At 43.5% G+C, this 13,250-nt stretch overlaps 1 protein-coding gene across 1 annotated transcript in view; it reads left to right on the forward strand.

Annotated features, from left to right (window-relative positions):
• Window positions 1-12,718, forward strand: part of Dpt (dermatopontin) — a 28,310-nt gene extending 15,592 nt beyond the window's left edge. The window contains exons 3-4 of the mRNA XM_006974768.4: window positions 7,613-7,720; window positions 11,612-12,718. Coding sequence (XP_006974830.1) covers window positions 7,613-7,720; window positions 11,612-11,678 — 175 coding nt within the window. The 3' untranslated portion in view covers window positions 11,679-12,718. The remainder of the gene's footprint in view (window positions 1-7,612; window positions 7,721-11,611) is intronic.
• Window positions 12,719-13,250: the final 532 nt, after the last annotated feature.

Here is a 13,250-nt window from a genome sequence, read left to right on the forward strand (position 1 = left end):
CCACTGGTCAGAATCACAGGGTACAGAGAACAACATCACAAGCCAGTTCTGAAGCTGACTCCACAAATGAGTGCTTCAACATGATTGGCTCTACCTCAGACAGCACAGTGTCAGACCCGGGAGTTCATACAGTGGCCTGTGGAAGTGGTACATTTCCCAAGGAGACCTCAGAGCGGTGGCTGGATGAGCATGCACTAAACGCCATAGAACACAGCCTATGACTCACTGTTCCCAGGGTGTCTAGACGCTTCCGTGGGATCTTTAAATTGCCTGAGTCATGGTGTTATATTATACCTTTCTAAATTGAAGGAAGCCCCAAGGTCATAAATTCTCACTCCTTCAGCACCTCACTGTACTGCCTGGCCCTTAATATAAAAGCTGTCAAAAGAATAGCTGCATGCTGCAAGCCCTGAAGAGCAGTAATCATCGTGCCACTAACATCGACAGAGTGACTTTTTAGTAGTTGACACAACCTTTCTTTGCACTCAGTATTCTGCTTGATCCTTTTAACAGCCCTGCTCAGTGAATTGACAACTGTGTTCTTGCACCCTGCAGTGAAATGCTGGTGATCCCTGCATCTGAAAACTGCTCTTACTTCACTTCCACTGACTTGAATTAAATGGAAGAACTAGACACATGAAGGGATGGACCTTTCCTCCTACTTTGTTTTCATTGTTGTTTGTTTTAAAGATTTATTTCATTCGTGTATGTGTGTGTGTGTGTGTGTGTGTGTGTGTATGTGTGCTTGTGTATGCTTGTGCTTGTGCACGTGAGTGTCCAGGCACTCATGGAATCCAGAGACCATTAGCTCCCTCAGATCTAGAGTTCAAGGAGGCTGTAAGCCACCCTGTGTGGGCTCTTGGAATTGAACTTTGGTCATCTTCAAGAACAATGGGTACTTGTAGTCACTGAGACATCTCTCTCCAGTCCCTGTGTGCTTGTTTGACCCTTGTTCTATGTATCCCTGGCTGGTCTGGAACTTACTTCGTAGATCAAGATTTCCTTGGCCGGGTGGTGGTGGTGCACACCTTTAATCCTAGCACTCGGGAGACAGAAGCAGGTGGATCTCTGTGAGTTCAAGGCCAGCCTGGGCTGCAGAGTGAGTTCCAGGACAGGTACCAAAACAACACAGAGAAAACCTGTCTCGAAAAACAAAAACAAAACAACAACAAAAAAAGATTTCCTCAAATGTTCAGCAGACGTTTCTGGCCTCAATGTCCTGAGAGCGCTGGGATCACAGGCATGCTCCACTACAGCCAGGTCCCCTTCATCTTTAAAAAGCTCTCTGCAGCGTACATGTGAAGTTTTTCAAGTGAATGGCTGCCATCTCTGTACTTCCAAATATTTAGAGACTCAGAAATATCATCCTGCGAACTAGAGAAAAAAAAAATCATCACCAATTCCCAGATGCGTGCGGGATTTATTTGTTTGGTGGGAACCAAGTTACTGTTCTGATTTCAGCCTGAGCAGTGTCTCCTTGGATATCACAGCATCAGTGAAACCTGGCAAGAAAGTGAATTCCTGTTAGATGCAGACATGCCGTTACTAATCGGTTCCCACTGGACTGGTTGAATATATAAATGGAACACATATTTATTTAGATAGAAGAATCCAAATTCATAGTCCAATGGTCTACAAACAACAAACACATGTCAACAAAGGAGCCACAAACCTTCAGAGACCTTCTGCATCCATCCCATGTCCTCAAGCAGCTCCAGCTGCTGCAGGTCACATCCCAGCCAGTCTGCCAGCAGGGTGGGGACAATGCATCCTGGGAATGGAGGGTTTTGAACTGAGTAACTGTTTTTTTTCTCTAAATGATTCTTCTCTGGAACTCTGGCTGCCCAATTGGTTTGTTGAGTGATCTATTTGGATAAGGTCACATGTTTAAATGACCTTTACATTGCCTTTCAGCCTGGCTTCCCACGTCATCAGACTCAGTATTCTCCAGCACGGCCTCCACCCCTCCTTGTGTCCAGGTCATAAGGCAGAGAGTAGCTTCGCTAAATTCCTGGGCATCTCTAGTTCACAACAACAAAATTCAGTTAAGGAGAGCATTTGTCTCCTCCCTTCCACTGTGAATGATCCAGGCAAAGAGAATAGTAAACTCACGTCCTGTTGTTCAGATAGTAACACAAGATGAGGTTTGTTGGCAAGACCATTCCTGTGATGCTGTGTTCAAGTCAGGAATGAGCTCATAGGCCTTCCCTCCATCTGGGAGTCTGTCAGTCCACCCTGATTGAACGGTCTCCTGTAACACCTGGCCCAGAGGCCTAATGAAAGGGGAAGTTTCCACACTGATTGCCCTGAGCGAGCTAGGAGCTATAACTGCAGAGGTGGAGGTACCCAGAGCTCGAGAAAACTAACCAGGATGTTACCTTTTAAATGAGTGCACACCGAGTTTGGATGTGCCTGTTCTCCACCAACAAGCAGCTCCTCACACTGCACACACTCAGTCTGGCGGACCACAGCTCCTCTGAGCTTGAGCAAAATCAATTGTCCCTTTCATCAGCTGCGGTCGCTGCCACAGTTACTGACCCCTGTTTATAACGCTGATGTCTGTTTGCTGCCTACATATCGGAGATGCCTCCCTTGTGTTCAGACTTCAAAGACAGACATTTCAGAGAAGCGGCTGATTGTCTGAATATCAGATCACCCAAGCTGTGAGCTACTTAGAACAATGCAAACCTCTCGATTACAGATAAGTCCACTTCTATCCACAGGACTCTAGAAGCCGTCATCATTTCTTCATTCATTTAAACAGTCCGTTACTGAAGGCGAATGGATATAATGTAACTACAATTAACAGATTTGGGAGAAGTTCCTAACAGTGAATGACTCTATTGCCTTATTTATCATATCTTCCCTGTGCGCATGGAGAAACTGAGGTACAGATGTTGTAACTTTCTTTAAAGGAGTGAGCTTGATTCAAAAAGGTCTAACTACCACCACATCCCAAGTTATTTGCATAGTGCACAGCTCCCTACCTCTCAACACAGGAAGAAAATAAGAACACAGATCAAGCACTAGACAGATACAGTAGACGATGGTGAGGGGGAGGGGCTTATTTAGAGAGAGGGAGAAGTTGGAGGTGAAGCTGTCCTTGCTGATGTGCAGGCCAGGGTAGCCAGGAGATAATATGGCTGGTGACAGTCAACAGTAATCAAAATGAATGTGACCGCTGACCAGCCCTGCCTGGGCTTAAAGCAAGAGCTGGAGGCTCACTTCCAAAAGAGCAATTTGAAAAAAGCTCAGGGACTTTCCCCCCTTCTAATTTAAGTCACAGACATCCCGGGAACTATGCTTCCCCTGTGTGGTGATACGTAGCTGAACTGTTTGAAATAGAAACCCCCAAATGCCACAGAGGATAGACATGAACATTTGATGTTCCTTGTCACAGGTCAAGTCCCCAGAATCCAGCCTGTCTACACAAAGAAGAACACGTTTGTGACCACAGAGGACATGGCTTCTTTGCCAGCGTCTTTTTGTTTTTATTTTTTACACAGAAGTTCATTTGGGTTTTATCATTTCTGTCTTTGCAAAAATAGTTGACACAAGTTCTGATATAACATGTATTAAGAATGTTAGGGCACTAACAAAGTCATCTACCCTGGAGTATCCTCATTCCTTACTGTGTGCCTGGGACGGCATTATGCAAGTGGCTTGATCGTGAATAGACTGGGATATTTAAGAAAGTTCCCAGTGACTTACCTGTCAGAAACTATCATCTGCTCTGACCTAAATGTAAAGTGTAAGCCAATCCTGACACATCAGGTCTAAACTTGTTGCATGTCTCTATCCCCGCGAACACCAGCTCATAAAAGACGTGTATGGCACCATGTACCAGCGATGCTTCAAAGAGATCTCAATGCCCGTCATCCTATGATGCAGTCAGCAAATGTTCACTGAGTCCAATTGCATCTGTTGACAATTTCAGTGACTGAAGTATCATGGATAGGAAAGTCCTATGTCAATTTTTCTTCAGTTCAACCTAATTTTCAGCTGCTCATAATTAAGACATCATTTAATTTCTCTCCATCCTGTTCATCTCTATGTGACACAAGAAATTGTATAAGGTGTAAGATGTCAAGTTCTCTAAGCTTTGGAACAAAAAGCGAGAAACTGTACCCCAATAGATACTTACTGAAAGTGGTAGGGAAAATGAGCGTATACCCAGTCGTGTGGATACACATGCATACACACACAATGCATATACACACATGCACACACACACATACACATACACAATGCATATACGCACATGCATACACATACACACAGTGATTTTTTTTAAATGAAAGAGAGTAAACATGGTCCCCTATAATGCTCAGAAGTACTTTTAAAATAAACTCATTTCTTTAATATATTGTCCTCCCCTTCATCTTGCCAAGCCTCAGGCTTAATGGATCATTTTAGCTGGGCTAGGAATGTGTGGCAATGCTCTGTGTGAGGGACTTTGCCAAAAAGCTGTCTGAAACTACACAGTAATTCACAAGAAAGCTGAAACCACACGGAATCCTCTCCCACCTGCAAGAAAGCCAACCCCACGTCCAATAAAACATGATCATCCTGTTTCCTTCAGCCTCTTTTAACTTTCTGAAAAGTATGTAAACTTTGTCTCAGTTCTAGCTCTGTCAGGTTCAAGCCTTTTATCTCCCAGAAGAACTATTAATTAGGACATTGTGTGTGTATGTGTGATGTCAGTAAGAAAAAAATGAACATGGACCTATTGAACTAAAAATATGGACTCCTAGGCTGAATTACAACAGAAATTCTTGCTGTAGGTGGTGATTGGAAGGTTCACAATCTACCAATGATTGAGTCCTTTTCTACTTCCATATTTTTTAGTTTCCAGCCTCCTTCACCATTCCCCTAATCCAAGGTTCTGGAAGAAAATAGAAACTTGATCTCCTGATTTTATGATGAAAACAAAAGAAAACACAACTAAAAATTAAAGCTAAACCTAGCTGGGACCAAGATGGAAATATACCAGTATCACACACCTCACCTTCTCCGGGAAATTCTAGAGATTTACTGAACAGAGGACTCTGCCACCATAGGAGAGACTTCCTAGAAAAACCTGCCCACCTGAGCAGAAGACCCCATCTGCTCAAGACACAGTGAATAATGAATCATCCCTAGAGGAAGCATCAGGGAACTGTTTGTCCCTCTGGAACTCAAGATTTTTTTGGTGTTGATCTTAAATGCAAGTTTCTCTTTCCCACTTTATCCCGAATGTTTTTAACTATCCAAGTGATCTGAAGACAGAGCAGAGGGTCCATAGAAACAACATCCAACCAGTTCTGGCAATGAGGCGTAGCCTAATGCAACATTGCTGTAGCAGAAATAAAAATGCACGGTCACTAAGTTTTATGCATTGTGTCCAAATGCTGCTTTTTAAAGTTCTAGGAGATGTTTTTATGAAATGAGGGAAATGCTCTCAAAATCCTACTTACATTGTGCATGTTCTCAACAGCACCCTCTTTCTCCGGGTAAACTGTCCTGGCTCTCACTGAATCCTTAGACCACAAGTCTGTGGGATCCAAATGAGGCCTGATTAGGTCCTTCTAGGAAGCACTTTGCTAGATTTTTTTTTTTTTTTTTTTTTTTGTTAGCCAAAAGAAGTGCTATTTCAGGGTCTCTTGACAAGCACAAGAGAGATTTTCCCTTCGTGAACATACCAAGTAAACATGCATGCTGGGGCAGGCTTGGTATCTAAGATGGCCTAGTGGTGTCTTCAAGAAAGACGAGGCACAGAAGGGAATGAGCCATGCAGGCAAAGGAATGACTAGGCAAAGCCCAAAGAGAGAATTTGGATTTCCAGGCCCCACTTACCTTAGGCTAACCTTGGCCCTGAGATACCTAAGCACTCCTTGTAGACCTTCCCATCAGCCCTTCTAATTCGTACATCGGGATATTGTGAAAATCCTTACAGTTTCAATAGAAAGGCCATGAGACTGCAGAAAGGAAGATCTTCGTATCTTCAATACACAATGGCCTGGCAGACCCAAATCAAACAGCATTACCGACACTGACAAATTAGCTGTTTCCTGAGCATCCCTGGGGATACAGATGAAATCCAGGGGTGGTGGTGGTGGCGGCGGTGTGTGTGTGTGTGTGTGTGTGTGTGTGTGTGTGTGTGTGTGTGTGTGTGTAATCTTGGCCCTTGGGAGGTAAAGGCAGAAATATCAGGAGTTGAAAGTTACCCTAGCTACATAGTGAGTTCAAGGCCTGCCTAGGCTACATGAGACCTGTCTTAAGAAAGACACTGGTGCCTTTTTTTTTTTTTTTTTTTTTTTTTATGCTCAAAGGACCTATTTTGGTCCTGAAGAATCCCAGTGGCAAATCTTTATGAGAACCAGGGGAGTCTAAATTTGTCCTATGATTGACTCGATCTTTGAGAATAAAAAAGGAAGAATTAGAAAAGGGAATGGAGGTGCTAATGCTGGCCGAAGAGGAGAAGAATATTATCTAATGATTCCACACCTGCCTCTCATAATTATATGACACAGACTTTCACTAATTGCAGTGAAAATGTCCAAGACAGCTCTCATTTTCAATAGACCAGGAAAGCAATGAAACTACTCTCCCAAAGCCGTTTATTTATTCCGAAAATATTTGTATGATAGCCAGAACTCTTTGAGCTGCCAAAGAAACAATGGCGATGGACAGAGCTGTACCTTTGCAAAGCTCACATTTTAGCCAGGTATTTCAAACACGATTACTACTATTAGTCATGATAAGATGTGTGTTAAACTATCACATAATATATACACATAATCAGTATATATATATATATATATATATATATATATATATATATATATTTGAATAGTTTTCACACACAAAGTCTCTTGCAGGCAATGCACCACGTGACTGGATACTTTGTGTTGTATTCTTTTTTATGCCCATCTATCAGTTATTTTTCTCATTGCTATAAGAAAAGATATGACCAAAGCAACTTAAGGAGGGAAAGGTTTTCTCTTTACTCACAGTGCCAGGGTACAGTCCATCAGGGCGGAGAAGTCATGGCATCTGGAGGTGGAGGCAGCTCCAGACTGTATCCAGACAGAAAGCAGAGTGATGAATACTGATGTCAGCTTGCTTTCGCTATTTTATTTAGTTCAAGACTCCAGCCCATGAAATGACACTGTCTACATTTAGGGTGGCTCTTCCTACCCAATTAACCCAATCTAGAAAATTCCCTTACAGACAAGCCCAGAGGTTTGTCTCCATTATGACTCGAGACTCTTTCAAGCTGACAATCAATATAAACTATTAGAGAGCTAGTCATAATCAGTTCAATTGATTTTATGATTCAATAATGAGTCATGATCCAATTTGAAACGGGCTGCCTTGAAGAGAATGGAGATAATTCAGCATGTCTTCAAAGACTGGGAGTCTTCTGCATGTCTTTTGGTTCTAGTTGCTGTAACTTCATGTGCTTAGTGTACAGTCCAATGGCTAGGGAAAGGAAGGTGAGGAATGGAAGACGTCTATCATTTGGGCTTGACAGAAACCATCTTTAACTCCAGTTCAGATTGCCTAAGATCTTTCCCCCTCCTTCATGTTAGCTTTCTGTTTGTTCCAATCCTTTGTTCTCTCCACACAGGCTGACAACAGAATATCCAGGCCACTATGGAGAAGAAATGGACATGATTTCCTATAACTATGACTACTACATGCGAGGAGCAACAACCACTTTCTCTGCGGTGGAAAGGTGAGGAGGGTCACCCTTTCCCAGTACACTCCGGGTTAGAGCTGTGTGGATTCCTTCCTTGCCGAGATCCTGACTGTGGGTATTTTTACCAACTGACCTCCACGTGTTAGTGTCCTGCTTAGTCAAGGATTAACTGTGGGTTTGGTTCAGTAGCGGGAGCCTGAGGAGTGAGAGTCCTTAGGAACTGCTGCACTAGGTAGTGTGACCTTTCCAAGGAGGACAGATACCAGCCTACTCCATAGCAGAGTCCCAAACTTGTTATCAGCATCCCTTGTTGTTCTGAGCAATTCCTCACTCAACTTCAGAAAGCACTTGGCATGTCAAGAACAGTTTGGAAAGATGTCAAATTGGACCCTCTTAGTCTTGTGCCTCTGTGTGTTCCCCACTTAGAACTGTAGGAAGGGAGATAGAAAAGCAGAGGAGGAGATTGACAAGGAAGAACACATAGAATCCATTCTCTTGGTATGTTCAGTCTGCTCGAACACCCGGGACTGGACAATTTATAAAAACCAGAAATCTATTGCTCACAGTCCCAGAGGCTGGGAAATTCGGGATCAAGGAAGGAGCAGATATGTGATGAGGAACACTCTTTGCTTCAAAGATGGAACCTCTCACTGGTCCCCACACAGTAAGGGACAAGGGATAAGACAGCTGCACCAAACCTACCTACCAAGGAACTAATACCTTTAACAAAAGTAGCATCTTTTTGACATAATCAGCCCATAATCATGACAGACATTAATGTGCAGATCATGTGATCAAACTAATCATATCCAGAAATGAAAAAGGAGTACGTCATTCCATGATGAAGTCAGAATCTTTAATGAAAAGATTTGAGTAACTTAAGGAGAAAAACAGCACCAACCCACCCACCCCCACCCTGTACCGCCCACCCCTCGTACTCACCCCTACCCTCTTCTCCCATTAATCCTTTGTGGTCCTCTCCCAAATACATCAAAACAATAAGAAAACAAGGTTCAAAATTCCTGTAGACACGATCTTCATGTGGACCTTGTGGTTAGTTCTCTATTCATACATGGAAAAGCATGGAGAAATTCAGATGCTAAGAGTTGATGTGACTACTTTTAATCGGGTGATAACAATGTCACACAAAAATGAATTACAGGAAGATCACCCACTTGGGTGTTTCAAACCAAATAAAACTGACAGCAAAGTCTCATTAGCTAACAGACTGAACAATTCGAGTGCCATTTATCTCTTGTGTATATGTTTTCCTGTGAAGTTGCATCTCACTTAACTGCCGTTAACTTATTTAATATGGAATAAAAAATTTAAAGCTATAAAATAGCTCTGGAAAAGCACATTGTGTGTTCCAGGCTCCACAAACAAAGATTATTGTTTTCCCACAGGAGAACGCCTCAGTTTTCATATGGAACTTGTTTTTGTTTGAGATAGGGTTTTAACTTACTTAGTTACCCATTTTCTTAAAGCTACAGTTTAAGAGGGGAATAGTACTTAGGATAAACTCATGCCACTGAGGAGAAACAATTCAGTGGTGTGCCACACAGCAAAATATTTAAGAAGAGAGAGAAAGACCCACGAAATCAAAGAGCATGGAATTCTTTATATATATATTATTTTACAATATCATTCAGTTCTACATATAAGAACATGGAATTCTAATACCATTGAGTAACACGATGGCTACCAAGTTCAGAACACAGTACCAGTGTCCAGTGCTCCTGAAGATTCCCCAGGCTAAAGGGGAAATTGGTTCTGAGTTTTCTGGTTAAAAATATAACAGGAAATGAAAATTGTAATGAAGGAATATCACCCAAAATTGGTGTAAAATAAATATTTTTTGGCAGTTGAGACGGCCAGTTCTTGATGGCTTGGAAATGATTAGTTACATAAATTGTATAGAGTCACTGAAGACTCAGATGCGGGGTGTCTCTGGATTGTTTTCAAATGAATCCCTCCTCCTCCCAGATAAAATAAAATGAGCATGCCCGTGTAATTTTGGTGCAGTCACCAATATTCAGTGGTTTGAAGATGCACAGCTTTGTTTCTTCATTTCTGTTGAAGACGATATGCTTGCCCTCAACCCCACTGGACAAATTCCGTCAGAGCAAGGTCTTCCCTTCCATATGCAACTCACTCATGGAAGTCTCCTCCTGGAATAGTTTCTCATCCCGGGGTGAGATAATTCTTTGTTGCAGGTGTCTGTCCTGTGAGTCTAGGTGCTAGGCCTACCCACTAAGTGTCACTGGTAGATACCTTCAGTGTGATAAGCAAAACTCTTTGCAGTCATTGCCAAATATACCATGGGAGCCACTTAGCCCCTAGTCAAAAGGTACTATTTGGGAAGGAAAACAGAACCTGGTTGGACCCCTTGATTCTTTTCAGTCCAAGTCTAAATTTCTCTTAGCATCCATTAACTCCCCTTAAATGAACAACACAAATGCCTGGCCCCGAGGTCTTTCTTATCTTCCTCATGCATAGATACTGCCTTCTTAGCTGTGATAATTAAATTCTCTTGGAAAACACACACTGCACCAGCTTGCTAATCATTTAAAGCAAGCCAGATCCTCTACGGATAATTTTGCAAGAACAAATATCAATGCACAGCTCATTCCCCCAGGCCCTCAAAGATGTGCTGGAGAATGCTATCCCCAATGATTCGGCATAGACAAGCTGGAAAAAACAGACTCAGAATTAGGAAGCTGGCCTTGGGCTATTTGCTTACCATCCCCATTCCCTACCTAGACTAGCGTGGTCATCCCCACACACTTCCCATTTAGAAGCTAGATGCAGGTACTGTCAGCCATAGTGTATAGGATATACTGAATTAGAAAGAAGCCTGGCAGACAGAAAGGGGAGGAGAAAAGCGTGTGCTTTGGAAGAAATTGCTTGGTTGACTATGGATAAACTAGTTCCGCACTTTACTGGGATTATGCAAAGAGCATGACAGCTGTGTCCTCTGGTGGCCTTACAGGCCCCTGGCAATGGAAGCAGAGTGGTATAAGAGAAAGACCAAGGTTGGAGGCCAGCACACTTGAGATCTGATGTCATCATCTATCACTTGTAATCCTTTAAAGCAAGTCTTACTCCACCGAGCCTATTTCTTCACAAAACAATGAATCACTGTGGGGATTATTGAGGGTACAAGTCATCCTCCAGCATCTAGTGCAGGGCTGGACACACTGGAAGTGCTAGGGACTTCACAGTGACAATGGTTACTGTCATTGTTAAATAGTATCAGACCACAGGAGTGCTATGCGCCCTAGATATTCCCTACATTTCTATTAAGTGGTTGAAAAAAGAACATGGTACTAAGCTTAGCAAACGCATGTATCCACACCATATTTTCCAAAACTGAGCAGTTCTATGCCCTCTCAAATCCATCCCACCACTTAAATAGGCCGTTCCCTTTCCGATAGGCAAGAATAGCAGACATTTTCTTTCTCACTGTGTCTTGAGTTGCCCCCACTCACCTTACATGTGGTTTCAAAGGGGAAACACACAGTGCATCTCCTGGATCCCAGCACAAGGAGAGTACTGGGGAGAACGAAAGTGTTGTCAGGGAAATCTTTTTAGAGGGAAGATTCTTCACAATGAAATGGAGATGATGCTAATAAATGCATTTACTCTGAGCCATGAACTTGTAAATCCTGGCAGCACCTTGGAGGTTCAGCCATGGAGAACTGACCTCCAGCCCTGAATAAGAGCCTCCATATGGTCTGTAGCCGGCAAGGGGCCATCTAACCTTACAGACCCATTGGTTCTCTGGAGACTTCATTGCAAAGTCTTTTGAAAATGAGGTGAGGAATCCCCGCAGCTCTGAAATCCTGCCAAAGCCCTTCACTGCTTTTCCCAGCAGCGACTCATTCTGTTCTCACTGACATTCGTCTTCTGGCTTTCCTCCCACAGGGATCGCCAATGGAAGTTCATAATGTGCCGGATGACCGATTATGACTGCGAATTTGCAAATGTTTAGATTTGCCACCTACAGAAATCCGGGTAGCGGGCAAGGGGCCAGGCATCCCGGGGGTTTCGTGTCATATAGGCTAGTGTTGATTAGAACGTCCGCAGTTCTTCCTTTTGCTCTCTTCCCTGAGATGGGAGCCTCGGTGTCGGCTGCCTGGGCCTTTCTCACCACGATCACACATATAAATAAATCCACAATTAAGTCATGTTTCTCACTTTCAACACTTTCCATAATGACCATCTCCACTTGCTGATGGTGGCTTCCTTGCATACCACATATACAGTGCCCGCATGCTCGCAGCCTGCCGCACAGAGAGAGCACCTGCCAACGTCTGGCTGCTGTGCTCGCTATAAATTCAGCTTAGTGAACTTGGAGAGAGAGAGAAAGGAAGGGTTGAGAGAGGTGAGATAAAGGTGCTCTACAGTTAAGTCTGTTTGAGCGACAACACCCAGAGACCTCCCCTGGGATGGGGAGGCACACTCTCTCTTGAGGGAACATACCCACTCTCTCCTTCCACAAGAGCCACACGTACTTGGAAGTAAGATCCAAGTAAAGATCCATGGAAGAGAGGTGACTTGGAGGTGAAAGGGGGAGGTGGGAGGGTTTGAGGACCGAGCTGAGATGTTAGGCTGAAGGAACTTCCTCAATTCAGAGACGTATGTCAATATACTCAATAATGAAAATGAATATGATGGTCAGGGGAACCTGCGAGAATCAGTCTCAAGATAGAAACAATGAAAGATAAGAGGATGGGACTCCGACTAGGAACTTGGGGAGACAAGAGTGACCAGGAGAAAAGGGATCTTGGGCCATCAGCAGCTTGAAACATGCCCAATATTCTTAGGAAGGCTGGCATACCCCCACAAGTCGTGGGGGAGCTGCTGGCACATATCTGGACTGGTCCTGAAGGATCCAGCTCCCTTTTCCCTGAGCTTGGAAGTGAATTCTGCAGGGATGACACTCTCTTTCTTTCTCCAGTGATATCTCTATCCCTAGCCACTTGTACCTTCTTCTTCACAATAAAAAATAAATGTATCAACATTCACTGCGCTACCAATATCAAAGGTCAGTTTGTGTTCTCTGCCCACCCCTTCTGGTCATCCATTAACTCATTCTAAAAATACGGCCTCACATTGTGGTTTGTGACAAGGCTTGAAGAATATAAGGACAGTAATGATATGATGTGATTGAAGGAATCAGATAATTAAGACACAAAGTACCAAGTGTTCATGTCATTTAAGGGTCGGACAACGTGGTGGTGGTGGTGGTGGTGGTGGTGGTGGTGGTGGTGGTGGTGGTGGTGGTGGTGGTGGTGGTAGTGGTGCACACCCTTAATCCTAGCACTTGGGAGGCAGAGGCAAATGGATCTCTGTGAGTTCAAGGCCAGCCTGGTCTATAGAGCAAGGATCGGACAAAGGATAGAACCATGTTTCTCTGGCTTTGAATCTAACTATTTTCCCCCTAGTGTCTTCCAGTTGTCCATACCCCAGGACACAATGAGAAATTGTAGCCAGAAGAAGCTCCTACCCCCTTTATCTACATCACTTGCTTATTCTTTTCTTACCTCTGCTACCCTTCCGT

Source organism: Peromyscus maniculatus, chromosome 11 (genome assembly GCF_049852395.1).
Source record: "Peromyscus maniculatus bairdii isolate BWxNUB_F1_BW_parent chromosome 11, HU_Pman_BW_mat_3.1, whole genome shotgun sequence".
NCBI lineage: Eukaryota > Metazoa > Chordata > Mammalia > Rodentia > Cricetidae > Peromyscus > Peromyscus maniculatus.